Raw genomic sequence first — 18610 nt, 5'->3', positions numbered from 1 at the left:
AGTCCCAGGGTTACAACAATTAAGAACCACTGTTCGAAATGATGAAACAGCATTGAGAAACTAGAGGGATTGGACCATAAACCAAGGCAGACTCTTTAAATAAATAAATATAATTGAATCGGCTTTGTTCAACAAAATTTTAATTTAAGATGGGAAACTGCCATGTATTGTGAATATAATGTTGTTTTCAACTGAGGGTGTTTTGAGCCAAGAAATACTCCCACGGGATGCTCACAGAATGGTTGGCTGTAAAGGGGCGAGCCGCGAATCATTTAAACCCTTTTTAATCTGTTCACTTTAGTGACATTAAACCGTTTGAGAGGAGATTACAAATATTCTGCCGAAAGTAAGAACATGCGATTTCCTAATGGAAGGAAACACGAACACACACAAACATGGGTGAGCTAACACTTTGCTCCAAAGGAGGGTGATTTCCACAGCAGTTGGACCAAAATTTGATGGGGCATAATCTGAGACTAATCAACCTTTACGCAAGTATAAATGACCTTTACACAAGCAGAAATTTCTGTGGGGTGGCCAGTGTGACATAATAACTAGTATTATCAGTGTGTTGCGAAGGTTAGTAATGTATATAAATGTTCATTTTACTTCATGAAATTGTAACTGTGGATGGTATGATAAATAATGATTCCTCAGTGATGTTGATTGTGTGCTAACGTGTTTGATCAGGGGTGTCAAACTCATCTTTGTCGTGGGCCACATTGTAGTTACCGTTTCCCTTCGAGGGCCATTCAGACTGAAACCAAACAAAACGGTCAATAATAATGATTTATTATTTGTTACTGTTATGAGGGGTTTGGTTACAAGAAAAGGCTTAAAATATGTCTCTTATTGATTACATATGAGAATTTCAAATTTTGGTATAGATTTTAGCAAGCATCATGCAAGACGTGCTTTGATTTGCTACCGCGGTCCACATAAAATGACGTGGCGGGCCGGATCTGGCCCCCGGGCCTTGAGTTTGACACTTGTGTGTGGACCAGTCTTTGTTAGAAGTACCAAGAACTAAACTGAGGCTCAGAGGGGATCGAGCCTTTTCTGTTGCTGGTCCCTCTCTCTGGAATGACCTCTCACTGAACATTCGGCAAGCCTCCTCGCTGCCCATCTTTAAAGCCCTCCTCCAAACTCACTTGTATTCTTTGGCATTCGACTCAGCATGACTTAGATTTGTTCTTGATTTTACTGCTTGGTGCTTTTATTGTGTATGTTAAATCGCTCCATGTACAGCACTTTGTATGCAGCGATGGCTGTTTGAAAGTGCTCTATAAATACTGTTGACTTGACTTTACTTGAGATAATCATCTTCATTAATGTTCACTACAAGTATCAAAGATTTCACTGTTATGAAAGATGACTTGATATTCTGGAAACAACTCAATATTAGGCTATCAACCAGGCGTATTGTTAGATATTCAGCTGTACTGGGGCAGATGCCCAATGCAACAACCACTGGTCCGCGAACCGGTAATGGTCTGCAGACAACTCGGTACTGGGTCGCAGAGATGTTTAAAAGAAAAAAAAAGTTATCCGGCAGAATATTGTATGAAATCACCAGTCCAGGAATGTCAGTCAGACCATGAACCGGTTTCTGGCAGGAAAAAGGTTTGGGGACCACAGCACCACGATATATTTTTACACACACACACACACACACACACACACACACACACACACACACACACACACAGGTTATTGAGCTGGAAAATAAATTATTAAATGTTTTCACCCCCCCCTCCTATAATTTCCTTATATCAAAATCAAATATAATCTTAACATATATAAACTACTGTACACAGTACACTGTATTCGGCAGACATACACAAGACAGGATACTTTACATACCGTATTTTCCGGAGTATAAATCACAGTTTTTTTCCATAGTTTGGCCGGGGGTGCGACTTATACTCTGGAGCGATTTATGTGTGAACTGGTTAACACATTGTACACATCACGTTATTTTCACATTAGACCGCAAAAGGATGCTCTCGGCCTGTGTTGATACTTTCCATGTTGGCGATAACTGAGAAAAACAACTGACGATGACTCTGACGGAAGCGACATAGAAGAGGAAGCGGTGCACCTCCTACCTCCGGAGTTGGTGGAGTTGTTTAAAAGTGACACAGAGCATGAAGATTTCATTGGATTTCGTGATTTGGAGTGACGCTGAAGGTTTGGTAAATTTGTTAGCATTTTCTTTGTGCTATAGTTGTCTAAATAACTCTTAATATGTTACGTGAACATACCAGGCACATTCACAGTTCGTTGTTTGTGCGTCATGTAACGTTAGCATATCGTACACTTATTCAGCCTGTTGTTCTCTAGTTTTATTTTAATTTAAATTGCCTCTCAAGATGACATGTATGTTTTTGGTGTTGGATTTTATCAAATAAATTTCCCCCCAAAATGCCATTTATACTCCAGTGCGATTTATATGTTTTTTCCTTCTTACTCATGCTCTTTTTTTGGCTGGTGCAATTTATAATCTGGAGCGACGTATAATCCGAAAAATAGGGTACATACCTAACGGTTTCATACACCCTGTAACCTGATAGCATGATAAACTGTCCATTGTAGTAACCGCTGTCTCCAAAAGGGTTAAAGTACATGCTGGACTTGAAAGACAGCGTTTCAAAGGATCTTCATTACTGTGGTGAATGTGAAAAGCTGACACAGGACTTCACAAAGAACTGGACAGAGATATAAAGAGAATACAGAAGAAGAAGAAAAAAATTACTTCACATTTTTTTGGCAAACTGGTGATTATCATGACAGGCCCACCCCAACTCGGACTCCTGCTGCGGTAACTAATACGCATCATTGTCAGTTTGTGCGGGATTACGCTTCAAGGCCTCCTTCAGTGCAACTGGGCAACAGGAGGGGAAGGGCAGGAGTTATCGAAGAGTGTGTGTGTGTGTGTGTGTGTGTGTGTGTGTGTGTGTGTGTGTGTGTGTGTGTGTGTGTGTGTGTGTGTGTGTGTGTGTGTGTGTGTGTGTGTGTGTGTGTGTGTATTCTTCCTGGGAGAGGGGTGCGGGGTCAAGCGAATGAGAGGGCAGTTTTGCGTGCACGTGTGGGTGTGGTTGTGTTTTTGTGTGTTTTGGGGAAGGAGGGAGCTGACTTTATGCATCATTAAGCAGGTGGACTGGGAACACCAGGCAGAGTTGTCACTCTAAGTGGGAAGCAGACAAGACATCTGGTCCATGATACAAGAGGATACACCCACGTGTTAGGAAGAGCTGTGGACACTTTAAAAAGATGTCAACAAGCTAATTACTATTTATGGATGTTCTCAAACTAATTGCACTTTTGACCAGACAAAAAAAAAATCTAAGACATCATGTCTTTATCACCATTTGTCCTTTGACGAAGAGTACTTAGCATTCCAAATGTGCAAATCATCCATTATTAGGGCATGAGCAGGAAGAATTGAAATTGCTTTAATCTTGGCCAAGTGAGCCTTCTATCAGAACCCAGAAAGCAACCAAGCCATCTTGTTGATCTGTCATTTGAATCTGTTTTTGGTGTAACTTTAATCTCAGTCAGAGGTCAAAATGTGTTAAATTCGCTGCCCATCTTTAAAGCCCTCCTCAAAACTCACTTGTATTCTTTGGCGTTCGACTCAGCATGACTTAGATTTGCTCTTGATTTTACTGCTTGGTGCTTTCTACCGCCTTTAGTACCGATTCGTCTTACTGTTTATTGTGTATGTTAAATCGCTCCATGTACAGCACTTTGTATGCAGCGATGGCTGTTTGAAAGTGCTCTATAAATACTGTTGACTTGACTTGACTTGATTTAAATTGGATTAGAGATTATCATCTGCCCAATTGTTGGGTCACACTGCCAGGTGCAGACGGTGTTTTAGGGGTAGCGGCACTCTACAGCGTATACAGTCGGTTTTAGTCAAATTCACATAAGTAAACGATGGTGAGGCTTCTAATGAGCTGAGAGTCGCATCCCCTTGAAAGGCGCCATATAAATCCAAGACAGTATTTTGAAGACCTTTCAACATTGCAGCAATCTGTCAACAGCTTAATATGCGATGTCAAAGGTTGTGTTTTGGATGTTTCCATACCCATTTTTAAATTCTCAGATACTATTCTAGGAGAAGTAAGTTTAAATACGCACACAAAAGTCTTCAGCCATGTCGTCATTTTGAAATGGTCGATGCAATTCAAAAACTATGAAGAAGAATATAAACCAACAAAACTTTGTGAAGCGTGGCACAACAATTGATGGTCAATTGATAAACCGTAAAAAAACATTTCAGACGGCTACTACTCTTGTTTGAAATGAGTAGAGGAGACTGTATTTAGAGTCTTTGAGAGTACCGATAGTAGTCTCTCATGCGGAGGATGCAACAACAGCGAATGGAGAAATAAAAAGACATAACCCGTTGTAAAAGAAGACAGAAAAGGGAAGTTAGCTGTGAGTTAGATATATCGCAGGTCTCTTAGTCATTTTTAAGTACATTTTATGAGCCTTTCGGTGCATAAAATTTCAATTCAGTCGCTTTTGTTGATTTCAAATAGTACATGGGGTTGGTCGCTGATGATGTAGTCCGGTACAATGGGGACTTGTGTGCGGGCAGCGTGAAATCGGTTTCCACTCTGTGACGGTATGTACGTAAGTGTGAATGGTCGTTTGTCTCTATATGTGCCCTGTGACTGACTGGCGACCAGTTCAGGGTGCAGTCTGCCTCCCGCCGGTAGTCAGCTGGGATCGGCTCCAGCAACTCCCCATGACCCTGTTTCGGATAAGTGGTGTGGAAAATGGATGGATGGATACATAGGGTTGCTGAATCTGTATTACCTTTGCTATATGTACTTTGGTGCATGTCATTTTGATTTTTGTTGTTTATTTTGACAATATTGTGACAACACTGATGACTGTGATGATTTTTGTTTTAATGTTCATGTTGTAGAATTTTTCCTGTAATTTAATCTCTAGTGGCAATTGATCAAAGGAGGCAACCATTCACGAGCATTTTGATACATTCTGGCTGTGGCAATTTGTTTTCAAAATATGAGTCTCGAAAGCATTAGCGGAACTGTCCCAACTGTCGGAACTTTAACTGTACAGCCCACCTGGTCATCATCTTCCATGAATCAGGATGACGTCGGTTGACTGCATCCTGGTTCAGCTTTTGTGGAAGTATGCATTGCGCAATATTGTGTGACACTCTTGTTACAGCATATATGGACATGATAACATTTCTTCAAAAAAGTGTCTAAATGTCAGCCTTTTGTATAGTGTATGCATAGTATACAATATTTGATTTCAACTACAGGTTTGAACATGATGCACTGGGCTATAATAGCCATGGTGTTGTTGTTGTTTTTTTTTATCTTCCAGTGCATCATAACAATCATTACAGACACCAAAATAGACTGACCATAATGTAGCACATGTTCCACATTCCTGATGTGCAACATTAAAATATAAGATGATTATCAGAAGAACCTGATAATGTATTTCATATTTAACATTGAGCAGACTTAAAATGTAAATAACTCCAATTGTCTTGTGTGCGGCGGATGATTTGATATGTGTGCAAACAGGGAGAGTAAAGAGGCATATTCATACTGGTTCCCAGATGCAATCAATATTTCAAGATCGACATCCTGTCAAGGTGCCGTCTCTTGGTTATCGATTGTACCTGCCACAGAGATCAGAGAATAGGCGGACAACAACACGCGTGACTTGCCTTAGCTTTTTTCCACTTGGCGCGAAGGTTGCCACGCTCAAACTAACAGTGATGAAACTTGGTGGGTTAAGCTTCACTGTGTGTGACCCTGGACTTCACTGTGAATAAAGATGGACATAGCATGCAAGGGAATGCATGGGATGACTTCAGTGAAGGCACACCCTAGATCAGCTTCACTTCGTGAAAGTAGCTGTCGGAGGCAATATAGTAATCCAGTTTTAATGGTCATGCCCCCTTCCCCCACCCTGATGTAATGGCCACAGACATACCGCCACACCGCTCTTAAAGAGAGAAGCATCAAAACCAAGTCACCACTATGTCCTTTGCATCCCATTTGACAGCAGTCGCATGAGCTCAGGAGCGACATCGAATCCTTTCTCTTGTGTGACCAAGTCGGGCATATTACTCCAGGGCAGTGATTCCCAACCTTGGTGCCATGGGACTCTAGTGTGACATGATATATCAGCCGGTGTGCCACGGGAAATGAATCCATTTTTACTTAGTTTGTAATAAAAAAAATGGTTGGTTTTTTAAAAATATGGTGAACACATTCGTCCATTCATTTTTCGATCTGCTTAGCCTCACAAGGGTCGCGTGCTGGAGCCTATCCCAGCTGACTTCGGGTAGTAGGCGGGGTACACCCTGAACTGCTTGACAACCAATTTCAGGGCACACATAGATGAGCAACCACCCGTGTTCACACTCACACCAAGGGACATGCAAACTTCACACAGTAGGGTTGGAGCCAGAAGCGAACCCTGCACCTCTGCACTGAGAGGCCTATGCACGAACCAGTCGACCTGCAATGTTGCTTTGGGCCCTAATTTGGTCAGGGCAGCCCTCCAAGCGGCTGTTATGAGCAAGCCTATGCAAGATATACAGTGTGGTGTTACAGGTGTCTCCAAAAGGAGACTCCATAAACGGCCTTTTGGAGGAATGAGTAATCCGCCCGATACCAGCGATATACTAATACATGGCAGAAGCAACATGGCTCAGGTGGTAACATGGCCGTCTCCCAATATGAAGCTTGTGGGTACAAGGTTCATTGCTCAAACCTTTAACAACTTGTTTAAAATCAACTAATATTATGCAAATAAAATTTACTCCAAAACTCCGCTTGTATGATTTACTTTGAGTTTCTGAGTGAAAAAATGACTCGATTTTTATTTCCTCAGTCAATATCACTCAATTTTTTTTTCCAGTACTACTATATTGAGTGAACGTGCATAAAATGAGTTCTTGCACTTGATGTTGGGATTGCTGGTTTGTGCCATCTTTGAATGGGAACTTTTATGCAAGAGAGCCTTTTGCACATCAGGCAGAAAAAGTCACAGTATGCTCTGTTGTCATTTTTTCTTTGGTTTGAAGCCTTTGTAGTTGATGAGTAATTATTTTATATGTATTGGAATATTAAAATATACAGCATTAGGATACATCTGTACTTTGGTTCAAGAAAAACAAACATGCATTGGGTGCAGAAGTACTGAATTTCTCTTTCCAAAATGCTTTTTGGGGGGGGTAAAATGCAATGGAACTTTCTAATTGTGTAATTTGTGTGCATACCTAAAATTCTCTTCCACTCTTTGTAATACATTCATCCATCCACCCACTTCCTGTATTGCACTTCACCTCATTAGGGTTGCAGGTGAGCTGGAGGCCATCCATACCGACTTTGGGCGAGAGTCAGGGAACACCCAGGACTGGTTTCCAGCCAATAACAGTTAAGACTTTCAAAGAAACATATATGATGATGCTAGTCCTAATTCATTTCGGTCAGATAAATGGATATGGTGTACACATTTCCTCTTACAGTGCATTTAAACCACAACAGGCCTGCTGCTATTGAATATTTTTGCAGTTTATTCTATCAATTATTCCATTGATTAATCAAATAATCAGATTCAATTTAAATTTGCATTAAAGTGTATGACAAAAGCATTTTCCCAAATTGTGGTGGATTAACCAATGTCTAAAACCGCTTTAGCAAATTTGGGAATAGACGAGCGCTCTTACCATTTAACAGAATCAGTTGCGCAGAAATGAAATGAACAGTCGGCAGAGGGGTGCAATGGAACTGAATTTCCAACAAAAATGTTGATGATGAGGATGATCATGACAGTGGTTTGTTTGCAACAAGCCATACAGTAAGATTGCAGAGAAATTGACGACAAACGTGCGCGTGCATGCGTGCGTGTGATGGCTTATATTGTTTATGTACCATTAAAGCAGACAACTGCTCAAATGGAGTGGAAAATCATAAACATGCATAATGAGTGAAGCCTTCAGCAAGAGACTCCCACATGCACAGGAAGCTACTGAATAAGTGATTATGGAAGTGGGGGGGGGGGGGCTCTTTTTTTCGCTCTACAATAAAAATCAAAGATAGAAAAGGGAAAAGCATGGATGAAAACAGTTTTAAAGGGCAACCAGCACTTTAATTGGGTTGAACAGAGTGATTGTGAGAACACCTGCCAGCTATTGTGTTCTTGTGCAAGTGTGAAACTAACGCACGATCCTAACAAACACGCAAAGGGAACCACGCACGGCTTCGCTGGAAGCCACGCGCGCGCGCACGTACACACCAAGCTAACGTTTGTATGTCTCGTGCGCGCCGGCGTGGATTTTGAAGGTAAAAAAAAAAACAAAAAAGACGATACGGTCGAGGATAGGGCGGCAAGGCAGCCACTTCCGTCAACAGCCGCTCGTGTTTGGCTGCAACTTTGACGCCTTCCGCGACCACGACGTGTAAGAGTCTCAAATAAAAGCTATCCCCCCCCCCCCCCCCCCCCACACCCAACAAGACGCCGGCTTCCATGCACACGCACACGGTGTCGTGCAGATACGCTTTCATCGCCCCCAACTCACCACAGCTGTCTCTTGGTGGGGAGGCAGTCTTTGTTGGAGGCTGTCACTCCCATGGCCATCTGCATTACCGTGATGTATTTCTGGTACTTCATATTCGGACTTTCGAGCGCTACTTCGAGGAATCCGCGCTCCTCACAAGCGGCGCAGGTGAGCGTGCGTTCAAATGTCTCCAAAGGTCCCCCGACATCCGCCGCCGCGCGTCCAGCGGCGTCAGCAGCGCCATTTCCAGGGGGAGCAGTCCCCCGGGAGCCGAAGAATCGGTACCACGCCGCCGCCACCCTGCATGTCTGCGCGCTGCCCCTCTAATCTCATTAGAGCTCAGAATAGATTGGCTAATCCATTCAATTTTAGGCAGGACTCACTCATTGTTGTGGTCCGCCCCGAACAGGCCACTTGTTTCTCTTTTTGTCCACCCTCTATTTTGTTTGGGTTGATGCTCTCAGAAAGAGAGGAGAGGCGGAGAGGATGCTGAGGCTGCGGCGGCGGCAGCATCCATGACTCTGTGAGGTAGGAAGAGGACTGCGCTCACAGAGGAAGAGGAGGAGAAGGAGGAGGGGAGAGCGGGAGATGAAATGGTTTAAGAGAGAGGGTTACAACCTGCTGGCAACGAGAGAAAATCTCAGCAACGTCGGGCGCCTGGTTTATGTTTAAAGATGCAGGAACCAAGGACTGCTGAACAGTGCGTGAAAAAGACGGTACAGTACAGTACGCATTCAACACGGTTGCAATAACAGTCTCAAAAAGTGTTTTTAAAAATTATTAGTGTCTGTTTTATTAAAAACGGCGTGTTTGTGTGTGTTCTGAATTATTTGTGGTCTGTTTTTTTTTTTTTTTGGTTTATGCAATGGTTGGGCAAGTTAAATTCTGGAGGGGGCACATTTCTTCATCAGTGCTACTGGGGGGCCCAAAAGCCCACACAGTTCCTAATCTGATGTAGGCCTATTACACAAATACAATTTTAAAATATGGACATGTTACATGCATACTTGCACAATTTATGCTCTTAATATCATTACATACTTGAGAATAGATTTTTTTTATTGCCTGTTTAAAAGATCCACTACTGTAACCCAACAACAAAGGGTTTGAAGCAAAGAACATAATAACCACATACTGTAATCCCCCCCCCCCCCCCCCCCCACACACACACACACAGTGGAACAATCTCTCTTGCATAAAAATGAACATTCAATGATGGCGCAAAACTGCTGAACCTGAAACCATTTTAAGTGCAAGAACTCAATTTGGATTTTTTTTCTCACAAAAATCACCTCACTCAAATGGTTAATATTAATATTAATACCGTGACTAAACAAACGAAACATCTAGAAGCCAATAACGCAAAGCCAAAAATCAAGAGCAGAAATACAAATAAAAATACAAACCAGAATATAAGAAAAACGAGAGCGACTTGAGAGAGCATCAAGAGCAGTATAGCAAACAAGATCGATAGTCGAACACAGAGGTGTCTAAAGTCAATCCTGGAGGGAAGCTGTCCTGCCTGTTTTGCAGCTCTCCCAGCTGTGACACACCAGATTCAAACGATCAGCTCATCAACCAGCTCTGGAGCAGCATTAGAACAATCCTGATGATGTTTGGCAGTCCTTCAATACTTGGCAAAGGTTGATCAGGAACACAGTGCCGATGCGCCTGCTGGAAGGAAACGCCCTTCACTCCAGCTGGAGCTGAAACACAATCAAAGTAGACAGAACATGACAGTTTTTATGAAAGGTGGTCTTATTTATTCACAAACAAAGATAACAAACAAAACTCATTTTCCCAAGGTGTAATACTGTTTAATTTTGTCTGACTTTGACCGAGAGGGATACCCCCGACTATTTATGGGTGTTGACGATCAAGACGGCCTGCGAATAGACGATTCCAGTTTAGGTTTGACAGGCAGGCACGGAGCCTTGAGGAGTTGATGCTGGAAACAGCCGAGTAGTCATCTTTTCAAGATAACGGCGAGAAAGGCTGGCTCACTCCTGGCAGCGGTCTAAGTCACCAATTAATCAGCCGGTAAACGCTTGCTGCTCAACATAAGTCAGAGCTTGTGCATAAGAGACGTTTGTATGTTTGCATGCGATGTATGTAGAATCCACTTCTGTGAATGCTGAAAAGTACATACAGGTTTTCGAGAAACATATCCTGCCATCCAAACAATGACTTTTTCAGGGACGTCAATGCAAAGCCACAATCTGCACTTGTTGCAAGAGTGCGGCTTCATTGCAAAAGACTTTGAGTACTTGAAAATATGTGGCTGTCACGTCCCGTGGTTGCCAGCAGAGGGCGGGCTTTCTGCCCGCCATTTACACACCTGTCACCCATTAGGGAGTAATTGCGCAGCCTTTATTTGGACGCTCTGCCAGTCTACTCACTGCCGGAGAATTCCACGCTGTGCCAAAATTTCTCTCGCCCAATTCCTACTTGCATTTATTCATTGCCTTGTGCTGTATTTACGCGTCGTTGTTTCCTCTTGCGAGTGAAACTTATATTCATTATTCTAATCAGACCCTCCTCGCCATCTTTTTCCGCAAGCGTTTTCTGTTGTCCTTTTATTTTATCGCTCGTCCCTATTTTGACCAGCGCTTTTTGTTATTTTCCCTGTCGGGTTATTTTGTGTTCGTTATTAAAGACTCCTTTTGTTATCTGACAAGATCTCTTTTTGTGTCTGTTATTTCGGGGATCCACTTCCTTATTTTGTTGTGCACGGAGCGATCATTCTATCGCTTCGGGCACAACGTGACAGAAGTCTCCGTCCACCATGGATCCCGCAGACATTGATAAGATTTTGTCCGCTCTGTCCCGACAAGAGCAACAGATGAGTCAGCAGGGCCAAGCCATCTCGGAACTCCGCAGCGCGGTTTCCATGCTGGCTCATCGGTTCGATGAGTTCGAACTCCGTTTAGTACGGGTGGAGGAACGGAGAACACCTCCCCCTGGGGTTCGTTCGACCACCCCTGAGGCACCCGCATCATTCCTCACAATGATGAGGGAGCAGTCACTTCCACACCCCCCACGTTACGGGGGTGAGCACGGGCAGTGTGGGCACTTTCTCCACCAGTGCTCACTCATATTCGACCAGCAGCCGTCCGTCTACACTAATGACGCCGCGAAAGTGGCCTATGTTATGAGCTTATTGACAGGTCCAGCAGCGTCATGGGCGATGACGACGAGTGAAGCGAAGCCGAGCCTCCGGTCTTCGTTCCACGACTTCGTAACGGCGTTTCGCCGGGTGTTCCACCATCCCGTGCGGGGCAGAGAGGCGGAGGGCCGGTTACTTGCACTCCACCAGCGGAGGCGATCGGTGGCGGACTACTCGATCGAGTTCCGGACTTTGGCCGCCCAGAGTGGCTACGATGATCGGGCGCTGTGTGGACTGTTTCGTCGCGGGTTAACCACCCAGCTCAAGGACGAACTAGCAAACCGCGACAACAGTGCCGACCTGGAAGGGTTAATCGAGCTCACCCTCCTGTTGGACAACCGCCTGAGAGAGAGAAACCGGGAGCGCGGATGTGATTGGTTCCCGTTCCGGCATGCCACGTACCGCGAGGAACACCATGCGGCGCTTCGGGCAGCAGGGCCCGGAGACCTCCCTCGATCCCGGAACATGGCCATCGCGGAGGAACCGATGCAGCTGGGTGGAAAAGACGTTGGATCGAAGGGGAGAAGGCGCCGAATCAACGATCGGGCTGTGACTGACAGCGTCCAACAAGGTCCTCACGCTGCTTCCAGCCGTCCGGAGTCTTCGTTCTCTTCATTCCCTGAGTACTGTGAGTCACGACCCCGCGCAGAGCCTCCCGAGCCTCGGCGAGTCGACTCCCGGCCTTGGCACCCCAAGAGACTAGAACTCGAAGGGGAGATATTTGGGGGGGTCCCGGTCGCTGCGGGTTAGGGCCCTGATAGACTCGGGGGCTGATGATTGTTTGATGGACACTAACCTCGCGTCTGAATTAGGTTGTTTTATCGAGGAATTGGTCGATAAGAAGCGGGTTTGTGATCTCGATGGGCGCCTCCTGGCGGTAGTAACGCAAAGAACGGAACCTCTAAAACTCCAACTATCCGGTAACCATGTCGAGCATCGACGGTTTTATTTAATGCGGTCTCGAAACGGTCCGGTTATTCTCGGTTTGCCCTGGCTCAAGACTCACAACCCCGTGATTTCATGGGAGCGCCCGGCGATAGACAGTTGGAGCCGGTACTGCTATAAACATTGTTTACGTTCGGCCGTAGGGGAGCACGAACGTGCCAGTGACGAAACCCCCGAAACTATCTGCCTTGACGGAGTGCCAGATTGCTATCATGACCTTCGTAAGTTATTCAGCGAGGATCGCGCACGCTCTTTGCCCCCGCACCGCCCCTACGATTGCGCCATTGACCTGCAGGCGGGCGCTCCGTTGCCAACCTCACGGCTGTATCAGGTGTCCCAACCCGAGCGCGAGGCGCTGACGGAATACATAAACAGCTCGCTCGCTGCAGGTCTAATTAGGCCATCGCGATCACCGTTAGGTGTGGGGTTTTTCTTTGTGGGAAAGAAGGACAAATCCCTGCGACCGTGTGTGGATTATCGAGGTCTGAACGACATCACGATAAAGAATAAGTATCCGCTGCCATTGTTGGACTCCGCCTTCGCCCCTTTACAAACAGCCACTATATTTTCGAAACTAGATTTACGCAGTGCTTATCATTTGGTCCCCATCCGGGAGGGGGACGAATGGAAGACGGCTTTTAAGACTCCACTTGGTCACTTTGAATATTTTGTCATGCCTTTCGGGCTGACAAACGCTCCCGCCGTATTCCAAAGTCTTATCAACGAAGTGTTAAGGGACATGCTAAACATTTTTTGTTTCGTCTACCTTGATGACATTTTAATTTTCTCCCGGTCGCTACCTGAACACCAGCAACATGTCCGACTGGTGTTACAACGTCTATTAGAGAATCGGCTCTTCGTCAAGGCAGAGAAATGTGAATTCCATGTACCCGTCATCGCTTTCCTGGGGTTTATTATTGAACAGGGCAAGTTAAGAGCAGACCCCAACAAGACGCAGGCAGTAACGAACTGGCCGATTCCAACTACCCGGAAGGAATTACAGCGCTTTTTGGGGTTTGCCAACTTCTATAGACGTTTCATTCGCGGTTACAGCCAAAAGGCGCTCCTGTTGACCCGATTGACGTCCGTTAAAGTCCCTTTCAGATGGGACCCGGCTGCGGACGCGGCATTTAAGACCCTGAAGGCGGTATTTACCAGTCCCCCCGTATTGCAACATCCTGACCCTGATTTCCCGTTCGTTGTAGAGGTGGACGCCTCGTATTCAGGGGTGGGGGGGGGTGCTGTCCCAGCGTTCCCCGGTCGACCAGAAGCTGCACCCCTGCGCCTTTTTCTCTCGTCGACTCAGTGCTGCCGAATCGAACTACGACGTGGGCAACCGTGAACTGCTGGCCGTAGTCGCTGCCTTACAGGAATGGCGACACTGGCTCGAGGGAGCGAAGGAGCCCTTCACCGTGTACACAGACCATAAGAACCTTGAATACCTACGCTCCGCCAAACGACTGAACGCCCGTCAGGCCCGGTGGGCCCTGTTCCTCACCCGGTTCGACTTCATCCTCACCTACTCCCCAGGGTCCAAAAACACCAAGCCCGACGCCCTTTCCCGTCTCCACGACCCCGCAGAAAGGGACCGGACTCCGGAGGCCATTCTCCCGGCCCAGTGCATCGTGTGGGCGTTGAGATGGGAGATTGAGCAGCGGATCCAAGCCGCTCTGGATGGGGTCCAAGGTCCGGCGGAGTGTCCCACGGCAAAGCTGTTCGTGCTCCTGCCGCTACGTTCGGAGGTGTTGCAGTGGGGGCACGGGTCCAAGGTGGCATGCCATCCTGGGTGAACCGGACTGTGCAACTCATTACCCAGCGGTTCTGGTGGCCGGAGCTCCGGAAGGATGTGGTGGATTACATCGGTGCCTGCTCCTCCTGCGCTTGCGGCAAGTCCTCACGTCGGCCCCCAGCGGGGCTGCTCCAGCCGTTGCCCATCCCTCCTCGACCTTGGTCCGACATCGCCCTGGACTTCGTTACGGGCCTTCCTCCATCACGTGGGCGGACCGTCGTCCTCACGATCGTGGACCGATTTTCCAAGGCCGCCCATTTTGTGCCTCTGTCCAGGTTGCCGTCTGCGCTGGAGACCGCCGACCTCCTTGTCAAGCACGTCTTCCCTCTCCATGACATCCCGATGGACATTGTCTCGGACCGGGGGCCCCAGTTCGTGTCCCGCGTCTGGAAGCGGTTCTGCCGGTCCCTCGGGGCCACGGCAAGTCTGTCCTCGGGATATCACCCCCAATCCAATGGTCAAGCTGAACGTGCCAACCAGGATCTGGGGGCGGCCCTCCGCTGTGTGTGTCTCCACCGTCCCTCCTCCTGGGCCGACCACTTACCTTGGGTGGAGTACGCACACAACACCCTTGTCTCTTCAGCCACTGGTAGGTCCCCCTTCATGTCAGCCTACGGGTATCAGCCGCCGCTGTTCCCGTCTTAGGAGAGACAAGTGGAGGTCCCTTCGGTGCAGCATCACCTCAAACGGGCCCATCGTGTGTGGAAGGAGGCCCGGGCTGCACTATCCCGCACGGCGACCCGGAACCGGCAGATCGCGGATCGTCGTCAGCGCCCGGCACCTACATACGTGGTGGGACAAAAGGTGTGGCTGGCGACGAGGGACCTTCGCCTGGCCGGCACGTCTGCGAAGCTGGGGGCCCGATTCACCGGACCTTTCGAGGTCAAGTCAGTCATCAGCCCCGTCGCGGTCAGGCTGCGGCTACCGGCCTCCATGAGGGTTCACCCCGTATTCCACGTCTCCCTGCTCAAACCAGTGACCTCCAGTCCCTTGGCTCCTTCTCCCACACCGCCCCCTCCTCCGCGGGTCGTCGATGGTGACCCGGTGTACACGGTTCGAGCCATCCTGGACTCTCGGCGCAGGGGCAGGGGGTTCCAGTATCTGGTCGACTGGGAGGGCTACGGACCGGAGGAGCGGCAATGGGTCCCCCGCTCCTGGATCCTTGATCCGTCCCTTCTGCGCGACTTCCACGCTGCTCATCCGTCCAAACCGGGTAGTCCGCCGGGAGGCGTCCGTTGGGGGGGGGGGGTACTGTCACGTCCCGTGGTTGCCAGCAGAGGGCGGGCTTTCTGCCCGCCGTTTACACACCTGTCACCCATTAGGGAGTAATTTCGCAGCCTTTATTTGGACGCTCTGGCAGTCTACTCACTGCCGGAGAATTCCACGCCGTGCCAAAATCTCTCTCGCCCAATTCCTACTTGCATTCATTCATTGCCTCTTAGCCTTGTGCTGTATTTACGCGTCGTTGTTTCCTCTTGCGAGTGAAACTTATATTCATTATTCTAATCTGACCCTCCTTGCCATCTTTTTCCGCAAGCGTTTTCTGTTGTCCTTTTATTTTATCCCTGGTCCCTATTTTGACCAGCGCTTTTTGTTATTTTCCCTGTCGGGTTATTTTGTGTTCGTTATTAAAGACTCCTTTTGTTATCTGACAACATCTCTTTTTGTGTCTGCTATTTCGAGGATCCACTTCCTTATTTTGTTGTGCACGGAGCGATCATTCTATCGCTTCGGGCACAACGTGACAGTGGCACACATTTGAAATGTTACATGGAGACCCCTACATGTATATCAAGAAAGAATTGAAAAGAATTCCACCTATAAAGTTTGAAACAATTCGATTCGTCAGTCTTCTTCCCGAATGCTTATTGAGTGTTAAAAAGAAAAGGTGATGAAACACAGCGGCTAACATGCCACGAACCATCTTTTTTAGAATGTGTTACCTCAATCAAATTCAAAGTGAGTGAATATTTGCTACAACAACAACAAAAATAGTGAATGAAACCGATAAATGTGAAAATAATGAATCATAATCCAACCCTTTCAATGCAAACTAAATGTCAAGGCAGAATAGTGGTTTTATATGTGGTCATAGTATGTGAGCAAAATAGTTCAATCGGTATGAAATCTGCATTCGCTATTGGCTATATTTATATCTCATAGCATCGATCATACGTAGTGAGATTACATGTTGTATTGGTTTCCTGCAAACTGAATCTCCAGGAACTCAATTAAACAAAAATAAACAAAATGGGAAATGGGAGTAAAATATATGCTTGTTCTTTTTTTTTGTCTAACTCTAAAATGGCGATTAAAAAAAAATGATTGAAGCCCGTCTTATTTACATTCATTGACTGACAGAACCATAAACACACCTCATCATGTGTGTGTATTGTTTACAATGCATCTCTTAATGCATCCTAACAACGTGAGGCTAGTTTCAGTAAGTCACCCTTCAGTACCTCACAGAGTCTCTGTGAAGATGCAAATGGATCCAACAATTGATTCAGTGTCAAATTGAGATGCCCAGTAAACATAAATGAGTCTTCAGTGAGTTGTCAAGTGCAAAGGACCACTTTTTTTATGAGTCCATGAGCTCATAACAGTCAGGTTATGGTAACTGCATGTTTGTTTACATTTTGCACACACACACACAATTTGAAATTGGGTTTTCTTCCAAAAGACTTAAATCTACCTATCTAAGCGATTCTGCGCAGATTGGTGTTTCTTTTTGCTGTGAAGCTCAAATGTAAGGTGAGAAGATGCCCCACCGTCACCGTGTTTAAATATTTACTGAGACTCATAAACAAAGTGAAGGTCGAACGAACTGCTGCGTTTACACCCGAAGGCCGGCTGAGATTGCCCATGCACCCGAAAAAGTACATGCAGATCATCAAGAATGAATAACAAGTACAATGCTGAGGGTAAAACTCAGCAAGCAAAAGCAGCTAACATTGGCATGGCACACATAGAGAAGCAGCTGGTGGGGAAGGTCAGAAGAGCCGCTCTCAGCACTGTTTGAAATTGGCAATGCAGCATTCACCAAAAAACACACCACAAAACACCATTTTCCAAAGTCATCTGATGTGCATTTCCACTTCTTGACATAGGTGGAAAAACCACAAACATACCGTACAAACCAACAGCCAAATGGGAGAAAGTGGAGAGTTTCAGGTTCACCCTGCCCCCTTCCCGAGTATCATTGAGTATCATTCTGAACTCCGACTTGCTGATGATGCTGCATCATTGCCGGATGAGTGTGCTGTTTGCTTTCCTTCCATGGGGGCATACACCATTCTCATCAATCATTTCTGTTGTGTGAATACAGCAGCTTTACTCCATTCCATATAGGTAGAACATTCCTCTCTAAAGGCGGACCATTTTGACCATTATGGTCTGGAAAAACAGAGGCATGGTGAGCAATGCACAATACTGCACTGTACATGTACTGTAAATCCATCCATCCATTTTCTATAGCACTTATTCTGATGTGGGGAGTTGGCGCTTTTCCAAGACGGCATGGGGAGAAAGGCAGACTGCACTTCGGACTGGTTGCTAGTCACTCAGAAGCCATATACTGTATGGAGACAGATAGCCGTTCACGCTTTACACTCACACTGTCACTACATGGGAAGTGAACCCATGCTACCCGCAAGGAAATCAGATAAATGAACCATTACACTGTCAGTGACAACAATCAAGTACAATAACATTTTCCCCAAGTAGCTCCAACCAAACAATGCAATTGTAACACGGAAAACCTTTCGTGGGCATTCGGGTCCCAAACATTTGGGATAAGCATATCCAATTGATGAACAGGATTATACATCAGGAAAACTACACTTGCGTTTACTACGTCCATTCATGTCTGGTGTGTGTATGTGTGTTTTGTGCTTACAATTTATCTTTCAAATGTTCGTGTATCTATTTTTTGTAGTTCATTCGAAAATAAGTAATATAGTAATAGTAATAATACAATCGACAGTAGGGCTGACTCAGAACATTGATTCCTAATGAGAACACCTGGGGTGGGGGGCACATTTTTCCGTTACAGTGAGTTGGTATCTGTGCGAAGGCCGATCACTGAGTGTGCGGGTCTGAGTTGCCGACTCCATTTTTTTCGCAGCTGTCCACTTCAGTG

The 18610-nt window shown here is 46.2% G+C and overlaps 1 protein-coding gene across 11 annotated transcripts in view; it reads right to left on the bottom strand.

Annotated features, from left to right (window-relative positions):
* The window catches only part of tjp1a (tight junction protein 1a), a 126720-nt gene extending 117626 nt beyond the window's left edge, over window positions 1–9094 (bottom strand). For 5 of the 11 annotated variants that reach the window (XM_052062994.1, XM_052062996.1, XM_052062995.1 and 2 more), the window contains exon 1: window positions 8591–9094. In XM_052062994.1, the coding sequence (XP_051918954.1) occupies window positions 8591–8682 (92 nt within the window). In that variant the 5' untranslated portion in view covers window positions 8683–9094. The remainder of the gene's footprint in view (window positions 1–8590) is intronic. The other 6 variants (XM_052062999.1, XM_052063000.1, XM_052063004.1 and 3 more) reach the window with 2 other exon arrangements.
* Between the last annotated feature and the right edge of the window lie 9516 nt (window positions 9095–18610).

The sequence above is a fragment of the Hippocampus zosterae genome, chromosome 4, assembly GCF_025434085.1.
Source record: "Hippocampus zosterae strain Florida chromosome 4, ASM2543408v3, whole genome shotgun sequence".
Classification (NCBI taxonomy): Eukaryota; Metazoa; Chordata; class Actinopteri; order Syngnathiformes; family Syngnathidae; genus Hippocampus; species Hippocampus zosterae.
Note: the sequence above shows the minus strand (reverse complement) of the source record. Positions and strands in the feature narration are given on the sequence as shown.